This window comes from Pristis pectinata, chromosome 8, assembly GCF_009764475.1.
Source record: "Pristis pectinata isolate sPriPec2 chromosome 8, sPriPec2.1.pri, whole genome shotgun sequence".
Lineage (NCBI taxonomy): Eukaryota > Metazoa > Chordata > Chondrichthyes > Rhinopristiformes > Pristidae > Pristis > Pristis pectinata.
The window spans coordinates 8,162,641-8,183,510 of record NC_067412.1 but is presented as its reverse complement, the minus strand read 5'-3'; the positions used below and the strand labels follow the sequence as shown (position 1 = coordinate 8,183,510).

The 20,870-nt window shown below is 45.7% G+C and overlaps 1 protein-coding gene across 3 annotated transcripts in view; it reads left to right on the top strand.

The window, feature by feature from the left end:
• caskin1 (CASK interacting protein 1) overlaps nucleotides 1-20,870 on the top strand; it is a 563,705-nt gene that overhangs the window by 439,309 nt on the left and 103,526 nt on the right. For all 3 annotated transcript variants that reach the window (XM_052021715.1, XM_052021714.1, XM_052021713.1), the window contains exons 7-9: nucleotides 12,429-12,537; nucleotides 15,623-15,731; nucleotides 17,144-17,238. In XM_052021715.1, the coding sequence (XP_051877675.1) occupies nucleotides 12,429-12,537; nucleotides 15,623-15,731; nucleotides 17,144-17,238 (313 nt within the window). The remainder of the gene's footprint in view (nucleotides 1-12,428; nucleotides 12,538-15,622; nucleotides 15,732-17,143; nucleotides 17,239-20,870) is intronic.

The window sequence follows — 20,870 nt, the reverse complement described above, 5'->3', positions numbered from 1 at the left end:
GTTTTATAATATTAAAGGCAACATATAAATGCAAGTTTCTCAGGAATCTCTTAGGAGATTCCTTATCCACTGACATCTTCTACAAATCCACTGACGCCCACAGCTACCTCGATTACATCTCCCCCCACCCTGTCTCTTGCAAGGATGTTATCCCTTTCTCTCAATTTCTCCGCCTCTGCCACATCTGCTCCCATGATGCTTTCCACTCCAGGACATCCAAGATGTCCAACTTCTTTTCTAACCGTGGCTTCCCCCCAACTGTGGTCAAGAGAGCTCACACCCACATCTCTGCCATTTCCTGCACCTCCGCTCTCACCCCCACCCCTCCCAGACCCAACAGGGATAGGGTCCCCCTTGTCCTCACATTTCATCCCACCAGCCTACGTATCCAACATATCATTCTCCGCCACTTCCGCCATCTCCAATGGGACCCCACCGCCAAGCATATCTTCCCCTCCCCACTCCTTTCTGCCTTTCACAGCGACTGCTCTCTCCACGACTCCCTGGTTCACTCCTCCCCTCCCACCCATCCCGCTCCCACCCCGGGAACTTTCCACTGCCCCCGCCATATGTGCAACACCTGCCCCTACACCACCTCCATCACCTCCATCCAGGGACCCAAACAGTCCTTTCAGGTGAGACAGAGATTCACCTGCACCTCCCTTAATATCATCTACTGCATTCAGTGCTCCAAGTGTGGCCTTCGCTACATTGGTGAGACCAAACGCAGACTAGGTGACCGTTTCGCAGAACACCTGCGCTCTGTCCGTAGCCGCGATCTGCATCTCCCCGTTGCCAGTCACTTCAACTCCCCCTCCCACACTATCACTGATAACTCAGTCCTCGGCCTCCTCCACTGCCAGGAGAATTCCAAGTGCAAACTGGAGGAACAGCACCTCATTTTCCATCTTGGAACCTTGCAGCCTAACGGCATGAATATTGAATTCTCCCACTTTAGGTAATCCCCACCCCGCTTCCCCACAAACCCCCACCCACCACGCTTCTTCTCTTCTTCTCTTCTTCCCTTTCCTAGCCTCTTTTCTTCTACTTTTTCTCCTTTCTCTCCTTACCTTTGACCCATCCCCCATTGGATCTGCTCTCCCCTCCTCCCCCCCACCTGCCCATCACTATCTCTTACCTGCATCTACCTATCACCACCCTGTGCCCACCCCGCCTCCCCTCTTATGTCCACCTATCACTGCTCTGCTTTTCCCTCCTATACATTGGGCTTCCCCTTTTCCTATCTTCAGTCCTGATGAAAGGTCCTGACCCAAAATGTTGACCGCCTGCTTTTCCCCACGGATGCTGCCTGGCCTGCTGAGTTCCTCTAGCATCATCGTGTTTTTCATCTAGATTCCAGCATCTGCAGTCCTTTGTTTCTCTCATGTAAACGCAAGTTTTTGCTGCTGCTTTTGTTGCAGTAAACCATCCCAAGGTAACAACAATCACTCAAATATGATGTCAAGGCACAGAAGATGAGTGGGAGGGATTACTAGGTTGCTCTTACACTGAGCCAACATGGACATAAAGGTCCAATTGGAATTGGTTTACTATTGTCACATGTACCAAGATAGTGTGAAAAGCTTTGTTTGCGTGCCATCAAGACAGTTCAATCCATACGTAAGCATATCAAGGTAGTAAAAAGGAAAAACAGAATGCAAAGACATAAAATTACTATAAATTACAAAATAAATAAATAGTGCAAAACAAAGGAATAATGAGGTGGTGCTCATGGGTTCATGGATCATTCAGAAATCTGATGGCGGAGGGGAAGAAGCTGTTCCTAAATCACTGAGTGTGGGTCTTCAGGCTCCTGTACCTCAACCCCGATGGTAGTAACGAGAAGAGGGCATGTCCCGGATGGTGAGGACCCTTAGTGATGGATGCTGCCTTCTTGAGGCACCACCTCTTGAAGACGTTCTCGATGGTGGGGAGGGTTGAGCTGGCTGAGTCTACAACCCTCTGCAGCCTCTTGCAATCCTGTGCATTGGAGCTCTCTACCATATATCTACAGAAATTTGCAAGAGTCTTTGCCGACATACCAAATCTCCTCAAACTCCTAACAAGAGTTGAACCACTGGCGTGTCTTCATTGTGATTGCATCAATGTGTTGGGCCCAGGATAGATCCTCTGAGATGTTGACGCCCAGGACCTTGAGGCTGCTCACCCTTTCCACCGCTGACCCCTCAGTGAGGCCTGGTGTGTGTTCTCCCAACTTTCCCTTCCTGAAGTCCACAATCAATTCCTTGGTTGTGCTGACGTTGAGTGTGAGGTTGTTGTTGCGACACCACTCAGCCAACCGATCTATCTCACTCCTGTACCCCTCCTCATTGCCATCTGAGATGGATGAATTTCAGTTCAGTTCTGATAAAGAGTAGAGTTGATGTGGTGGCCAGATAGCAATGTACCTGCACTCAATGCCATCCTGCACCATGTAGTCCCACTTGCTCTCCCCTGTAGGTGAGTGAAAAATGGTCTCCATAGGTCCTTCAAGGTTGCCACGCAGGTCAATAGGGTTGTTCAGAAGGCGTATGGTGTGTTGGCCTTCATTAGTGGGGGTATTGAGTTCAAGAGCTGCGAGGTAACTCTGGTTAGACCACTCTTGGAGATTTGTGTTCAGTTCTGGTCACCTCATTATAGGAAAGATGTGGAAGCTTTAGAGAGGGTGCAGAGGAGATTTACTAGGATGCTGCCTGGATTGGAGAGCGTGTCTTATGAAGATAGGTTGAGTGAGCTAGGGCATTTTTCTTTGGAGAGAAGGAGGATGAGAGGTGACTTGATAGGGGTGTACAAGATGATAAGAGGCATAGACCGAGTGGACAGTCAGATACTTTTTCCCAGGGCGACAATGGCTAACACAAGGGGACATACGTTTAAGGTGATTGGAGGAAGATATAAGGGGGATGTCAGGGTTAAGTTTTTTACTCAGAGAGTGGTGGGTGCACGGAACGCAGTGCCAGCAGAGGTTGTGGGGGCAGATACATTAGGGACATTTAAGAGACTCTTAGATAGACACATGAATGGTAGAAAAGTGGAGGGCTATGTGGGAGGGAAGAGTTAGATAGATCTTAGAGCAGGATAAAATGTCGGCACAACATTGTGGGCCGAAGGGCCTGTACTGTGCTGTAGTGTTCTATGTTTTATGTTCTCTTTTAATAGAGAGTATTAGTGACCTCTCTCATGCAATGGTGAGGAACAAACTTCAAGATGTTGCAACTATCTCCAACCTGAAAGGTTTATACCTCAGTCTCCTTGAAGGCATTGGCATTGCAGTCCTTGCCCTGCTTCAAGACTGTAGTTATGGTTGCAACAAGGGACAGATTTCACTGAGGACTTTCTTTTCCATTCAACCCAAGCAGCCCATGCTTAACTCAATTATGTTCCCCTCCAGCCTCCTCCCAGTGTAGCCCTATGTACACCTCTCCCTCATGAATGCAGGCTCCTCTTCAGTGTATTTGTTTCACCACCCACTGCGGTAGCTAGTTCCACGTTCTGACTGCACCTACAGACACTTCACCAAAGGAGCAACAAACAATCTGCTGGAGGAACTCAGCGGGTCGAGCAGCATTTGTGGGAGGAAAGGAATTGTCGACATTTTAGATTGAAACCCGGCTCCAGATTCCAGCATCTGCAGTCTCTTGTGTCTCCATTTCACAGAAGGTTCTTGCTGAGGTTGAGGGAGCAAAATCTATTCTCAGAACACAGTCAGCGGACAAGGCATCCTGCCAAGAGCCCTTCTACCTCTCCTGCTCCTTCTTGCACCAGCTTATCCTGTTCTGCGTGCCCTCTCCACAGTCTCTGTAACTTTGTACTTCAAGGTGAGTGCCGGATAAGGTACCCATGTCTCAGAGTACCTGGTTTCTGCACGTGCCTTAGGTTAGCACCTACTGCACCACTCCCTTCTGCATTCTAGAGAGCTGCAAACAATAATGGGATCGCAAACAGAAGAACTCAGGTCGCAACTAACCTGGAAGATGTGAATGGTCCCTTTAAACAAGGGGGTGAGGTGGGGAGCAGGGAGGTGATCAGCCCTTCTTGCTGTTGCACAAGTGCTCAAGTTAAGAGAGTAGTGTAGCAGTTAGTGTAACGCTATTACAGCGCCAGCTACCTGGGTTCAATTCCGGCCGCTGTCTGTAAGGAGTTTGTTCATTCTCCCCGTGTCTGCGTGGGTTTCCTCCGGGTGCTCTGTCTTCCTCCCACTTTCCAAAGACGTACGGGTTAGGAAGTTGTAGGCATGCTATGTTGGCGCCAGAAGCATGGCGACACTTGCGGACTGCCCCCAGAACACTCTATGCAAAGATGCATTTCACTGTTTGTTTTGATGAACATGTGACTAATAAAAATATCTTAATCTTAAAGCTTTAAACTCCAAATAAAAGCACTGTCAGCAAATTATTGATAGCGATTGACACATACCTTGTACACTTAGCTTGCTTGTCTCATACACATGCTCACATGAACACACAGACAGGAACACACACAGAAACACGCATACACACAGGCACATGCAGACACATACACAAACAGAAACATAGCAACAAACAAGATGCAGGAGGAATCTGCAGAGGGAAATGGACAGTCGGCATTTTGGTTCGAGGCCCTTCATTTGGACTGAAAGAGTAGAGGGGAGATGGCCAGAGTGAAGGTGTGGGGAAGGGCTGGCAGGTGATAGGTGGATCTAGGTGAGGAGAGGTGAGCGGGAGACGGGGGAGGGAAGAGTGGAAATAGGCCGGGAGGTGAACACACATACACTGACACACACGCAGACACACACACAGAAATGCACACAGACAGAAACACACACACACAGAAATGCACACAGACAGAAACACACACACACACAGACAAACACACACACAGAAATGCACACACACAGACAAATACACACAAACAGAAACACATACACACACACACACAGAAATGCACACACACAAACACACACAGAAATGCACACAAACAGAAACACACACTCACACACAGAGTTTCCATGTAACTTCTACTTTGGAAACTACAGCTACACTTGATCTCCTTGCTAGAAGGGATCTCACTCTAAGTGGTGTGTGCTCAGTGGAAGAAATGTTGACGAGTAATTGAAAAATCATTGGTTCCATATCTAGCTTTGACTCCAGCAGCAACATCTATATAATACCTCCTCTTGGTAACAGGCCAGTGCTTCAGTTTTGAGTACTGCCAAGCTATCGGGAGATGAGAATTGCATTAATCTGATGAAACAGAACTGTAATATTGAGAGTGATTACTTGGAATGCACTAACAACAGGGAGCAGGGGATCAGTGAGCAGAGACAATACATGTGGGTCTGTTCTGGCCCATGTGCCTTACCCTGTTTCTCCAAGTTCTTGAAGGTGTGAATGTGGGCTGAGCAACTCCTAGTAGAAGTCTTCATAATGTCTTGTCCCCTGGAAGTTCTGATTTGCCCTATTTACAGGGTGGCAATGATGGGCCATTGGAACAGACTGGTGTCCCTGCGGTACTATATGTGCACTATACGTGTAATGCATTCACAATCGAGTATGAGATGGGCCTCACAGCTCACAGTCCCCAAGTTTTTGAAGTGACACAGTGGTACAGCAGGGAGTTCTGCCCACATCACAGCTCCTGCAACCCAGGTTCAATCCTGACCTTCGGTGCCGACTGTGTGGAGTTTGTACGTTCTCTCTGTGACCATGTCGTAGAGTCAAAGGGTAATACAGCACTGGAACAGGCCTTTCATTGTCGACCAAGATTCCCATCTAAGTTAGTCCCAGTTCCCAGCGTTTGGCCCCAGCTGGAGTATTGTGTCCAGTTTTGGTTATAGGAAGGATATCATTAAGCTGAAAAGAATGCAAAGAATGTTGCCAGGACTTGGGGCCCTGAGTTATAGGGGGAGGTTGGGCAGGATTGTAGTTTATTCCTTGGATCATAGGGGACTGAGGAGTGACTTTCTCCAGGTGTATAAGATCATGAGGGGCATAGATAGGTTGAAAGCGCAGTCTTTTTCCCAGGGAAATGGAATCAAAAACTAGAGGACACAGGTTTAAGGTGAGAGGGGAGAGATTTAAAAAGGGACCAGAGGGGTTACTTCTTCACGCAGAGGGTGGTGCGTATATGGAACGAGCTGCCAGAGGAAATGTACAATAAAATGGAAATGTACAAGTGAGGCAGGTACAATAACAACATTTGGACAGGTACATGGATAGGAAAGGTTTTGAGGGATATGGGCCAAACGTGGGCAAATGGGACTAGCTTAGATGGGCATTTTGGTCGGCATGGATGAATTGGGCTGAAGGGCCTGTTTCTGTGTTGTATTTACTCTATGACTCTATGACTTTACTTAACATATATCCAATATCTGGACTCTGTCTTTACCTCTCGCTGTCTTGGTGAAGCAGCCGGCATAATCAAAGACCCCACCCACCCGGGACATTCTCTCTTCTCTCCTCTTCCATCGGGTAGAAGATACAGGAGCCTGAAGGCACGTACTACCAGACTTAAGGACAGCTTCAACCCCACTGTGATAAAACTATTGAGCAGTTCCCTTATACAATGAGATGGACTCTGACCTCACGATCTACCTTGTTGTGACCTTGCACCTTATTGCACAGCACTTTCACTGTAGCTGTGACACTTTACTCTGTACTGTTATTGTTTTTACCTGTACTACATCAATGCACTCTGTACTGACTCAATGTAACTGCACTGTGTAATGAATTGACCTGTACGATCGGTTTGTAAGACAAGCTTTTCACTGTACCTCGGTACAAGTGACAATAATAAACCAATACCAATACCAATAATGGGACACAAAATAATCATGGTTTTAGCAAACAAAAATGTTAAAATACTGCTTTTAGTTCATCTTTATGCATTGCAGCTAAAAATTTGCAGTAAAATCATAACCAGAGACATAATTTAAGAATGCTGTGATGGATTTCTGATAAACATCTGGCACAGCAACATTTATTGATGGAATGTGAGATGCTTATTAATGGGGATAGGATCAGGTTTATGGGCTGCACTGTTAACAAGGTGGCAGCAGGCTGCATTTGGAGAACAATCTGATGCCCTGTGAGCAGCAGAAAACAAGCGTAAATTTCTAGAGCAGTTTCCACATCCCTTTCGATACACCCCAAAGGGCGTTGCAGCCTTATTCAAGTGTATAATGTTGGAAATATGGGAGCCGATTTACACACACAAAAAGGAAGCATGTTGTTAAAATGGTGAGAGATTGCAGAGATATAAAGGGATCTGGGTGTCGAGTGCGTGATTCACAAAAGGCAACTATACAGGTACAGCAAGTAATTGGGAAAGCTGACAGCATATTCCCGTTTATCGCTCAGGGAACTGAATACAAAGATAGTGAGGTCATGCTTCAGTTGCACAGAACATTGATGAGACCACGCCTGGATTACTGTGTACAATATTGGTATTGGTATTGGTATTGGTTGATTATTGTCACTTGTACCGAGGTACAGTGAAAAACTTGTCTTGCATACCGTTCATACAGATCAATTCATTACACAGTGCATTGAGGTAGTACAGGGTAAAAACAATAACAGGATACAGAGTAAAGTGTCACAGCTACAGGGAAGTGCATTGCAGGTAGACAATAAGGTGCAAGGTCACAACAAGGTAGAATGTGAGGTCAAGAGTCCATCTCATCATATAAGGGAACCGTTCAATAGTCTTATCACCTTGGGATAGAAACTGTCCTTGAGCCTGGTGGTACGTGCCCTCAGGCTCCTGTATCTTCTGCCTGATGGAAGAGGAGAGAAGAGAGAATGACCCGGGTGGGTGGGGTCTTTGATCATGCTGGCTGCTTCACCAAGGCAGCGAGAGGTATAGACAGAGTCCATGGAGGGAAGGCTGGTTTCCGTCATGTGCTGGGCTGTGTCCACAACTCTCTGCAGTTTCTTGCGGTCCTGAGCAGACCGGTTGCCATACCAAGTCTTGGTCTCCTTAAGTAAGTAAAGATGTAAGCGTGTTGGAAGCAGTTCAGAGAAAGGTCACTTGACTGATACCAGGAAGGGGCAGGTTATCCTACTTGAAAAGGTTGGACAGACTAGGCTTGCGTCTGCTGGAGTTTAGAAGAGTGAGATGGGATTTCAACATCTTGAGGGGTCTTGACAGCATTAATGTACAGAGGATGTTCCCATTGTCGGAGAATCCAGAACTAAGAGTCACAATTTAAAAGTAAGGGTTGCCAGTTGAAGACAGAGATAAGGGGAAGGATTTTCTCTCAGAGGTTCATGAATCTTTAGAACTCTCCTCCTCAAAGGGTGGTGAAAGTAGAGTCTTTGATTATTTTTAAGGTAGAGGGAGATAGATAATTGAAAAGCAAGGGTGTGAAACGTTACTGCAGGATGATGGGGGAATGCAGAGTTGAGGTTACAATCAGATCAGCCACGATCTTATTTAATGACCGAGCAGGTTTCAGGGGCCGAGTGGCCTCCCTCTGCTCCTAATTCATTTGGTCTATGTTTCACAAACAGTAATGCAATAACATGTGATATGTTGGCCTTCAAACTGATGAAGGTAGAGCAGTGGATGTGGTGTATATGGATTTTAGTAAGGCGTTTGATAAGGTTCCCCCTGGTAGGATCATCCAGAAAGTCATGAGGCATGGGATCCATGGAGACTTGGCTGCATGGATTTGGAATTGGCTTGTCCACAGAAGGCAGAGGGTGGTAGCAGCTGGAGAGTATTCTGCCTGGAAGTCGGTGACCAGTGATGTTCTGCAGGGATCTGTTCTGGGACCCCTGCTCTTTATGATTTGTTTTAAATGACTTGGATGAAGTGGAGGGGTGGGTTAGTAAGTCTGCAGATGACACAAAGGTTGGAGGTGTTGTAGATAATGTAGAAGATTGTCAGAGGTTACAACGGGATTAGACAGGATGCAGAGTTGGGCGGAGAAGTGGCAGATGGAGTTCAATCTGGAAAAGTGAGACACTTTGGAAGATCAAACTTGAAGGCAGAGTACAAGGTTAATGGCAGGATTCTTAGCAGTGTGGAGAAACAGAGGGATCTTGGGGTCTAAGTCCATAGATCCCTCAAAGTTGCCGCACAAGTTGATCAGGTGGTTAAGAAGGGGTATGGTGTGCTGGCCTTCATTAGTCTGGGGATTGAGTTCAAGAACCGCGAGGTGATGTTGCAGCTCTATAAAACTCTGATCAGACCACACATAGAGTATTGTGTTCAGTTCTGGTCACCTTATTATAAGAAGGATGTGGAAGCTTTAGAGAGGGTGCAGAGGAGATTTACCAGGATGCTGCCTGGATTGGAGAACATATCTTATGAGGAAGTGTTGAGCGAGCTAGGGTTTTTCTCTTTAGAGCGACGGAAGATGAGAGGTGACTTGACAGAGGTGTATAAGGTTATGAGAGGTATATATAGAGTAGACAGCCAGCACCTTTTTCCCAGGGCAGCAGTGGCCAATACCAAAGGACATCTGCTTAAGGTGAGAGGAGGAAAGTTTAGGGGAGATGTCAGAGGTAGGTTTTTTACACAGAGAGTAGTGGGTGCCTGGAACGCATTGCCGGGGTTGGTGGTAGAGACTGATACAATGGGGACATTTAAAAGACGCTTAGATTGGCACATGGATGTAAGAAAAATGGAGGGTTATGGGTTGTGTAGGAGGGAATGGTTAAATTGATCATGGAGTAGGTGTTTATATAGGTCGGCACAACATCGTGGGCCGAAGGGCCCGTACTGTGCTCTACTGTTCTATGTTCTATGTTAATATGCGGGGATTAGAGTAAAATGTAAGCCCAGAAACATCTCCCAATAAAAGCTGAGTAATTTTTCCAGAACAATGCAATGAGTGAAGGATAATTACATAGAACATAGAATGTTACAGCACAGTGCAGGCCCTTCGGCCCACAATGTTGTGCTGACATCCTGCTCTAAGATCTATCTAACCCTTCCCTCCCACATCGCACTCCATTTTTCTATCATTCATGTGCCTGTCTAAGAGTCTCTTAAATGTCTCTAATGTATCTGCCCCCACAACCTCTGCTGGCAGTGCGTTCCACGCACCCACCACTGTCTGTGTAAAAAACTTACCCCTGACATCCCCCTTATGTCTTCCTCCAATCACCTTAAAGTTATGTCCCCTCGTGTTAGCTAGCAATTGTCACCCTGGGAAAAAGTCTCTGACTGTCCACTCGATCTATGCCTCTTATCATCTTGTACACCTCTATCAAATCACCTCTCATTCTCCTTCTCTCCAAAGGGAAAAGCACTAGCTCACTCAACCTGTCTTCATAAGACATGCTCTCCAGTCCAGGCAACATCCTGGTAAATCTCCTCTGCACCCTCTCTAAAGCTTCCACATCCACATCCTTCCTATAATGAGGTGACCAGAACTGAACACAATACAGTGTGGTCTAACCAGAGTTCTACAGAGCTGCCACATCGAGTTCTATAGACCTGCAACATCACCTCACGTCTCTTGAACTCGGTACCCTGATTAATGAAGGCCAGCACTCCATAGACCTTCTTAACAACCCTATTGACCTGCGTGGCAACCTTGAGGGATCTATGGACGTGAACCCCAAGATCCCTCAAGGTTCCTCTACACTGCTAAGAGTCCTGCCATTAACCTTGTATTCTGCCTTCAAATTCGATCTCCCGAAGTGTATCATTTCACACTTATCCGGGTTGAACTCCATCTGCCACTTCTTAGCCCAGTTCTGCATTCTATCAAGAATTGCATGCATAAAATGAATCTCAGTCACTTAACAGCCTGTGGTATCACCAAATTTGATCGACAGGGGGATTATCCAAATCATTCCCACACTTGCTGGGAATTGTCATTACGTGCAGCTATTTTCTTTTAATATTTTGAGGAATTCAATCAACCAATACAAAGTATATAAAATGCTCAACAAAATAAGATTCCTTTGTCATCCAAAGGCCTGTCTGATGAAGGGTATTCAACATGGAATATTAACTCTGTTTCTCTTTCCACAGATGCTGCCTGACCTGCCGAGTATTTCTAGCATTTTCTGAATTTATTTCAGATTTACAGCAACTGCAAGTTTTTTTTTGAGGTCCAAAAATCTATTGTGGCCTCGACACTATGTAATGATTCAACCTACTCTGGGGCAGAGACTTCCAAAGATTCACAATCCATTGAGAGCAGAAATTCCTCCTCAACCCTACCTTAAATGGGCATCACTTTGACCAGAGATTATGCCCCCTAGTTCTAGATTCCCTCATGAGGGGTAACAGATAGTTTCATGTGTACCTTCTGATCAAAGGGATATGGAAGGAGTTGGCTGGATTTGTTAAAGTGTCTTTGCCTTGTTCCCTGCTTTTGGACATTAAGTACACTGTCAGCTGATGTCAATCACTACTTTCCTCTCAGCTATTAGCAATTTGGCTTCAACTTGTTTTAAAGATTTAATTTAATCTCAAATGACTTCTGTGGAAGACTGGTACAATGTGAAGAGTAGGTGGAAATGATTTCCTGTCCGACTGTTACAACAGTGATAATCTTTCCTTTCCCCTGAAGTCACCAAGAAAATCGTTGCAGCCTTCAATTCAGATGCACTTCACTTTTAAAAATGCTGCACAAATCTTTTGTTTTAATTGGGTTAGGAGCTGAAATTTAACACATGAGAATCTGAGGGGGCTTGACAGAGTAGATGGTGAGGGGATGTTTTCCCATCTGGAGACTCCAGCACCAGGGCACATTCCCAGCATCAAGGGACACCCAGTTAAGTCTGAGATGAAGAAGAGTTTATACTCTTGGTCTTTGAAGTTCTCTGTCCTTGAGCATTAAGCACGGTCAAGGCGATGATAGATCATTGGAAGTCAAAAAATAAAATGCAAATGCTGGAAGTCTGAAATAAAAACAGGAAATGCTACTTCTATGCTAGATTTCTGGAGTGTATGGGAGTGAAGGATTAAGGGAACCAAGCAGGAAGGCAGAGCTGAGGCCAAGCTCCAATCAGATGTGATCTAATTGAATGGTGGAGCTGTTTCCAAGGGCCACGTTACTGAATCCTGCTCCTATTTTGCTTTTGTTTTATGTTCTGAAGCACATATTCACTTGGAAACTTTTCACTTCCATGCGGCACAGCGACAGAGACCCGTGTTCAATTCTGGACTCGGATGCTGTCTGTGTGGAGTCTGCATGTTCCCCCTGTGGCTGCGTGGGTTTCCTCCAGGTGCCCTGATTTCCACGCACCTCCCAAAGATGTGCGGGTGGGTGGGATAATTGGCCACTGCTTGCTCCTTGTGGAGGGAGGTGGTAGAATCTTGGGGAGGGGGGGGGTGGGTGTCAATGGGGAATACGGTAAGAAAGAAATGAGATGGACGTAGAGTTAGAGTAAACAGGTGGTTGATGGGCAGCATGGAATTGGTGGGCCAGGGGCCCAGTTTCCATGGGGTGTGACACTATGATTATTTTCTTAATCCCCCCACAGACTCCTCTTGCAGGCCGGAATAGATATCAACCGCCAGACAAAAGCAGGAACAGCACTGCATGAAGCAGCACTGTGCGGGAAGACCGACGTAGTCCGCTTGCTCTTAGAAGTAAGATCCCTTCTGAGAATAACAGTCATGGGCACTTGCAGGGAGTGTAGTGTTGCTTTACCAGCCTGGTATTCCAAGGGCAACATTTCGGGGAGAAATTGCAGAACTAGACCAGGAATTTGGATGATTTGATGGAATTTTTCAACGTAGTATTGGGAATGAGTATGGTTATAGGGAGGGGCAAATATTTGCTGGTCGAGGAATCGTAGGCTAGTGGGTCCGGTCCAAAGATGAGAGCAAGGTCTTTTACGAGTGAACTTAAGAGAGACTTCCACATGTAGAGTGTGGTGGAAATTTGGATTTTGTTTCCACAAATGGCAGATAATGCCAGGTTGATTGTTAATTCTAAACCTGAGATTGGTAGATTTTTGTTAAGAGATATGGGGAATGGTGGGTGTATTGAATCAGGTGGCAAATCAGCCAGGACCTTACTGAATGATAGAACAGCTTTGAAGGGTCTCCTCTTGTCCCAATTTTCCTAAGAAGTTTGAGCTCGCCTGTAGAGCACCTATAACAAATCTCATTGGTTGGATCTGTTCGAGCATGATTGGGCTGCCTCAGCTTACGCCAGAAAGTAGCTCAGAATGTGGGTTAACCACAAGGCTCCAAGTGCAACACTACAAGGTTACTACGGTGAATGGTGGGACGAGAGGATGCCTCATTAACCAATGGAGAGATGAAAAATGCAGAGCGGGAGAAGGTGGGCAAATTCCCCGTCCAGTCGGGCGCAGAAAGACAAATACAGTGAAGGAATTGGATTAGTATAAAAAAAAGCTAAAAGGAAAATTAAAGAAAAAAAAAGTAAATATAAAATTTGACTTTTGAAATCTCCAAAAACAATTCAAAAGCTAAAGGAAAGGAATATCAGAGATTTTGGGAGCTGCTATTTCCATCGTAAAGCTATTATTTAGTTCAATTATATTATTAAAGCAGCCCGATCCCCTGGTGGGCCGCAGACTATTTTAAGTTGGGGAAGAAAATGACACCAATTTTGCACTTTGACTAGAATGGGTTTAATTTTATAATACATTCGTTCACAAGAGCAGTTCAGTATTGTGGCCACAAAGTGAGTTTGAGTGGAGAGCTTAGCGGTAAGAACCTCACTGTCTCATCGAGTACGTGTGCTGGGTCATGAATACGAGCAACCACTTGATCATTGCTGATCTCAAGTGAGTCTCAGCAGGGCTCCTACAACTGGGCCCAGCTATCTCGAAGTGGTTGAGACCAAACCACAAGGAGTTCCATCTGTTGGATGGCATCAGCTCATCTGCGACCTTAATAGTTAAAAGGTCTAAGAAAAATTGTTTAAAGGTTTGAATTACATAAATTTCCCCCATGCTAATTGCATGAAGATCACTTCACCAAATAACTTGTTTTGTTAGGATTTACATGGGAGAAAATTGGGTTTTATTACACAGTTACATATATTGAAATTATGTTCATGGTATTCGACATATCTGTGTGGCAATCTAACTCTTGAGCATTTAACATGGGCGTTAACCCTTCATTAGAAAGCAGATCTCTGAGCAAAACCTGCTAAGCATAATCCAAGCACACAACGTGGGTTTGACCTAAAGCTTGCCCAACAGTATAAGACAGCTGAAAGTGAGTCAGCTGCTAATTCTACATCTCTCCCCATTTTAACTTTGACTTGAATAAAGAGGTGGATACTGACTCGATAGTAACTACTTACACCCAGACCACAGTGGCAAGAGCTACCCAGGTAAATTTACAAGCAAAATAGGACAGAGCTGATGTTGGATTCCCCCACGATAACATTTTTCTTTCCCAGACACAACCTCCCATCAGTACTTGTCAATGGAAATTGTGAAATAATCCCAATTTCATACTTCATTGAATCTGAGAAATCACTGTCACATTTAATAATTTGACTCACCCGAAGTCTTAAAAAGCTCAGGCACATTCATTTACACACTCGGCATAAGAACGTAAGAAATAGAAGCTGAAATGGGCCATTCGGTCCCTTCCACCATTCTACCACTCAGTAAGATCATAACTGCCTTTTACCTCAGTATCACTTCCCTGCACTAACCCCACATCCCTTGATGCCCTCAATATCTAAAAGTCCACCAATCTCTGCTTCAGTATACTCAGTGACTGAGCTACCACTGACTTCTTAAGAGAACTCCACAAGTTCACTATCTCCTGGCTGAAGAAATTTCTCCTTATATCTGTCCTCAGTGTCCAAACCCTTATTTTGACTTTACCTATAGATACACACTTTAAATGCTTAAAAAACATTTGATTTGTTCTCACTAGTTCTGTTTGCTGTAAATTTTGATTCATCCAACACTCTTACTGAGCAGGTCCTAATTTTCACCAGGTCCTAATTTTCACCAAGTCCCATTCTGCCAGCACGCTGTTGTGCTCACTGAGCCCCCCTTTAAGCAATTTCTCATTCTTTTTATGAGTCGCTATCTCAGCAACTCCTCTAGCCCCACGACCCTCCAAGATTATCTAATTCAAGGATCCTAGTTTGCAATCACAGCGTCATTGATGACCAGGCCTTCAGCTGCTTGGAAACTAAGCTGCGGAACTCCCACCCTAAAGCTTCCCTACCTCTTTCTCCATTAAAAGTATTAAGAGGAATAGATAGAGTAGACAGCCAGTGCCTCTTTCCCAGGGCACCGATGCTCAATACAAGAGGGCATGGCTTTAAAATAATGGGTGGGAAGTTCAAGGGAGATATCAGAGGAAGGTTTTTTTACCCAGAGGGTGGTTGGGGCATGGAATGCGCTGCCTGGGGCGGTGGTGGAGGCAGGTACATTGGTCAAATGCAAGATGGATATGTGGGAGGAAGGGGTTAGATTGTCTAAGGCGAGGTTTAAAGATCAGCACGACATTGTGGGCCAAAGGGCCTGTCTTGTGCTGTACTGTTCTATGAGTTTATGATTAAGACAACCTTAAAATCTATCTACTTGTCCAAGCTTTTGGTCACCTGTCTGTTACTGAGACTTGGCCACAAGTTTGTGTTTGGTAATGCCCCTGTGAAAACATTGGGCTTTTGCTTTGTAATAGGCACCATATTGATGTTATAGTTGTTGCTGATTTATTTCTCTTTTAGGGTGGAGTTAATGCACATATCAAGAACACCTACAACCAGACTGCCCTGGACATTGTTCACCAATTCACAGCAACACAAGCAAGCAAAGAAATCAAGCAAATGCTCAGAGGTTTGTGCAAGTACAAAGAGATGGGCCCAGCTGGGGAGGTGGGAGAAGAAGAGAGAGGGCAGACACTGTCTGGGGTGGTGGTGTTAGACAGGCATTGGAGGAGACGTTCCTTTTCCTGTGGCATATTGGTATTGGTATTATTGGTATTAGTTTATTATTGTCACTTGTACCGAGGTACAGTGAAAAACTTGTCTTGCATACCGTTCGTACAGATCAACTCATTACACATCGCAGTTACATTGAGTTAGTACAGAGTGCATTGATGTAGTACAGGTAAAAAACAATAACAGTAAAGTGTCACAGCTACAGAAGAAGTGCAGTGCAAGTAGACAATAAGGTGCAAGGTCATAACGAGGTAGATTGTGAGGTCAAGAGTCCATCTCATCATATAAGGGAACCGTTCAATAGTCTTATCACAATGGGATAGAAGCTGTCGTTGAGCCTGGTGGTACATGCCCTCAGGCTCCTGTATCTCCTGCCTGATGGGAGAGGTGTGAAGATAGAATGACTCGGGTGGGTGGGGTCTTTGATCATGCTGGCTGCTTCACCAAGGCAGAGAGAGGTATAGATAGAGTCCATGGAGGGGAGGCTGGTTTCTGTGACGCGATGGGCTGTGTCCACAACTCTCTGCAGTTTCTTGCGGTCCTGGGCAGAGCAGTTGCCATCCCAAGCTGTGATGCATCCAGATAGGATGCTTTCAATGGTGCATCGATAAAAGTTGGTGAGTGTCAAAGGGGACATGCCAAATTTCTTTAGCCAGCTGAGGAAGTAGAGGGGCTGGTGAGCTTTCTTGGCTGTGGCATCTACGTGATTTGACCAGGACAGGCTGTTGGTGATGTTCATTCCCAGGAACTTGAAGCTCTCAACCCTCTCGACCTCAGCACCATTGATGTAGACAGGTGCATGTACACCGCCCCCTTTCCTGAAGTCAATGACCAGCTCTTTTGTTGACATTGAGGGAAAGGTTGTTGTCATATTCCCAGACACCCCACTGCAGCAGCATTGCACAGCGGCATAGCTGATGGAGCTGCGGCCTCACAGCTCCAGCAGCCCAGGTTCGATCCAGGTCTCTGGTGCTGTCTGCATGGTGTTTTCACGTTCTCCCTGTAACTGTGTGGGTTTTCTCCAGGTGCTCCAACTTCCCCCCACCCCCCCCCACCACGTCCCAAAGACGTGTGGGTTGGTAGGTTAACTGGCTGCTATAAATTGCCCCCCAGTGTGTGGGTGGGTGGTAGAATCTGGAGGGTGTTGATGGGAATGTGGGGAGAAGAAAAGGGGGTTAGTGTAAAAGGGTGCTTATAGTCAGCATGGACTCGGTGGGCCGAAGGGCCTGCTTCTGTGCCGAATGACACAATGAGCTGTGGTCCTCAGCCACCTCCCTATGATAATGGTTCCTCTTTCGGTCCTTGCAGATGCCTCAGCTGCCCTGCAGGTCAGGGCAGTAAAGGACTACTGTAACAACTATGACCTGACCAGCCTTAACGTGAAGACGGGAGATGTTATTACAGTAAGTGGAATATTTTACATCATCTTTCATAAAACACTTGACATTTGTGATTACAGTGGTAGCTCCCAGTCCTCCAGGACTCACTAGAAGGTGACCTCTGATTGGCAATACACAATCTTTTCTACCCTGGAAGTGACCTTCACAATAATCTGTCGCCCTGACATCCTAGTAAGCACTTCGGCCATGGCCCCTGAGATGCCTAGACCAGGAGGAAGGATCTCAGAGGTGGGATAACACTGTGGAGTCTTCCTCCACACCCCGCTCCTTCCCCTGGACCTGGTTGCTCCCACCACCCATTGTGGACGAGGGTTCAAGGTGCAGTTGTCACCGTGAGTCAGATGTTGAGGCAATAGGGCAGTCCACCAGGTCGAGGCCTTTCTTGACATCAGGAAACAGGAATCGTTGAGAAAGCCTACACTACATAAGAGAAGAAATAAGAACAAGATTTGGTCTCGAACCTGCACCAACATTCTCACATCATCATTATTCCATCATCATTCTTAAAAGGCAGTTGGCCTTTTAACTTAAGTAGAATTTCCCAACCAATTTCTACTTGATTCCTTTACTGTTCAAATATCTTAGTCCAGAATATACTCATTGACTGTGTATCTACAGCCTTCTGGGTGAGGTGAGCAAACAAATTTCTCCTCTGTCCAAATATAAGAGTAAAACGCTTGATAATTCAGCCTCTGATTGTCCAGAAATCCTGATAGTTTGGCAGCTGGCTCACTCATTGGTGCAGAGTGTGAGCCAGGGTCACAAGTGGGGTGTGCACTTAGAATCAGGTCTCCAGTGTACAGCAGAGGTCAGGGTCCAAAGGTCAGGGTCCAGACTGTGGTCAGGAGCCAGGGTAAGGGTCAGGAGAACCAGGGCAAGGGTCAGGAGAACCAGGGCTTCTCGGCTCGAGCCAGGGTTTGGAGTGCTTGTGTATTTCCTGCTCCCTTTAAACTCAACGGGTTCACTGAAAAATTTATTATACTACTGTGTAACGTGTAAGAAAAGATTAAACTTTTTAATCCCAGTATTGATAAAAATTCAGACTGCTGTCAAAAACAAGAACTTTGGTATTTACACCAGTCACTTCTGAGTCCATAACTCTAGTAGTACTTGCTAGAAATGCCCATTAAAGCGGCAATATGATCAGCCTGGAAGTAATGTCCCTCCAAAAATTATTCCTTGTGCTCTGCTATCAAGTACTAAACCCATTTTGAATTAATATTAATATTGATCTATTCTCTATAATGGGGTAATATAAATGCTCCAGGTACATTTATCACAGATGCATTTTAAGAGAAAAATCAAGCCCGAGCCAATTTTATCAGAGGTCAGATCGGTTTTGCCGTGCACTAGCAGATGTCTAGGAGACTCTGGTTAGAGTATTGTGTGCAATTCTGGTCACCTCACTATAGGAAGGATGTTGCGGCTTTAGAGAGGGCGCAGGGGAGGTTTACCAGGATGCTGCCTGGATTAGAAGGCATGTGCTATCAGGAGAGGCTGGACAAACTTGGGCTCTGTTCTCTGGAGCGGTGGAGGCTGAGGGGTGATCTGTTGGAGGTGTATAAAATTATGAGGGGCATAGATAGGGTGGACAAGCAATATCTTTTTCCCATTATTGAGCGATCCGATACCAGAGGGCATGCATTTAAGGTGAGAGGGGGTAAGTTCAGAAGAGATGTGAGGGGTAAATTTTTTTTTACTCAGAGCCTGCCTGGAATACGTTGCCTTATAGGGTGGTGGAGGCAAATTCATTGGGGGCTTTTAAGAGGGGCTTGGATGGGCACATGAATGAGAGGAAAATAGAGGGATATGGGTATTCTATAGGTAGGAGGGATTAGCTGTGTCGGCACAACATTGTGGGCTGAAGGGCCTGTTCTGTGCTGTACTGTTCTATGTTCTATGAAAGTGTGTTGATGTGTTAATAGGAGTAATATCAATAGCCCGGTAAATCTGCTAGACCAAAGTCCCAAGTGTATTTTTTTAAATTCTTGTATATCTAATTAGGAAGCAATTGAAAACATTAGAAAACAACTGTATCATTCAATTCAACTTCAAGTCAGCATTCTCCCTCACCCTACCCACTGCCTCCAAGTGAGTGGACTCACTGTTCTTGTGTCAGGGTCACCCTGGTGCAGGTTCAAGTGACGGCATTCATACTATTGGCAAACTGAAAATTTAACACTGTGCCAGTGGAATCCACAAGGGGTTGGGAAATCCCTGGGGATCAGTTATGCAGAAGCTCCAAACTTCCATGTTCATGTAAAGAGTCTCACAATTTCACATGGTTACACGGGCAAATGCCGGCAGTTCCATGCGGTTGATTTGAGCCAGAGAGAAGGAGGAAAATGACTTCTCTCAGATGATCGCAACGGGGATTCCGTGGGGCAAGCATTATTAGTGAGGACAAGGACCTTCTTCATCCCCGATCGAGAATGGCCCAGCGACCTCCTGGAAGCAATGCATCCTCCCAACACCAGATGGCAATGCATTTCACAGGCAATGCATTCATGGTGTTGATGTTTGGGTGGAGTTATTGGGGGAGAACTCTGTCTTTGATTGGAGGAGCTAATATTTTGTGTGAGTTTCAACCACTGCTTGAGGTCACCTTTGTACATTTGGTTCCATCGACTTCAGTGGAGCCAAGTGCATAGAAGTGAGTACAACAGCTGACATTCTCAATGGTGGCTCTAATACCAGAAACTAGAGACTGATTTCTCTCCTTCTGAGGGCAGAGGCTGTGTATCTAGAAATTGATTCCCTGCCGGTAATTCTACACTTGATTTCGATGGACTTTGACTTCAGTGGAACTCAGATAATCCAACACACTTGAGACTTTGGTAGGGCTAGATTCGCTGATTTTTCGGAGGACTGGATGTTACTCCTATTAATAACCTAACACATTTTGAACTCACTTTTTTGTTGAGATGTTACACAGTATTATAATAAACTTCGCAGAGAACCCGGTAAGTTTAAAAGGAGCCCAGTAAGTCAAAAGAGAGCTTGGGAACCGGGGCCCCAGTGAGTCAGAGGGAGCGCGGGAAACCAGGGCCCCAGTGAATGGGAAGGGAGTGCAGCAAGCATTACCTGGTGAGCCTACTGCCGAACCATCAGGGTTCCCAAATGGTCGGATGACAAATTATCAGACTTTCAATGTACAACTGACGTAACTGCATAACAGATTTAGTGTGACCAATTGGGAATGAGCTTCTAGGCAATGGTATCCTCTTCCACTTTACCCTTCCATGTGCCCAACAACCCCCCCCCCCCCCCCCCCGTATAGCTTAGCAGTGGAATAAAATCAATATGAGTTGAAACCAAGTCATGCCCTTGACTAGAGAAGGGTAAAGGAGGGTAAAAGGTAGAATGCATACAGCAGTTACTTCAGTAAGCAATGTAGTTCATGCTTTGGAAATGGTGGAAGAGCATTGTTTCTAACAGGGCAGCTCGTTATTTAGAAGCTTTGGAAGGGCTTATGTTCTGATTGGCACACTAGTTAAAGCTCGAGTTAAGCTGTGGCTCTTTCAATCAATCCCCTAGGAATACAGCAGGTGGTGCTGCAGGCACAGACATCACCAGGAATGATATCCACGGACTAGTCCCCATTTCCCATTCAAAGGGCCTCAGCCACAGTCACA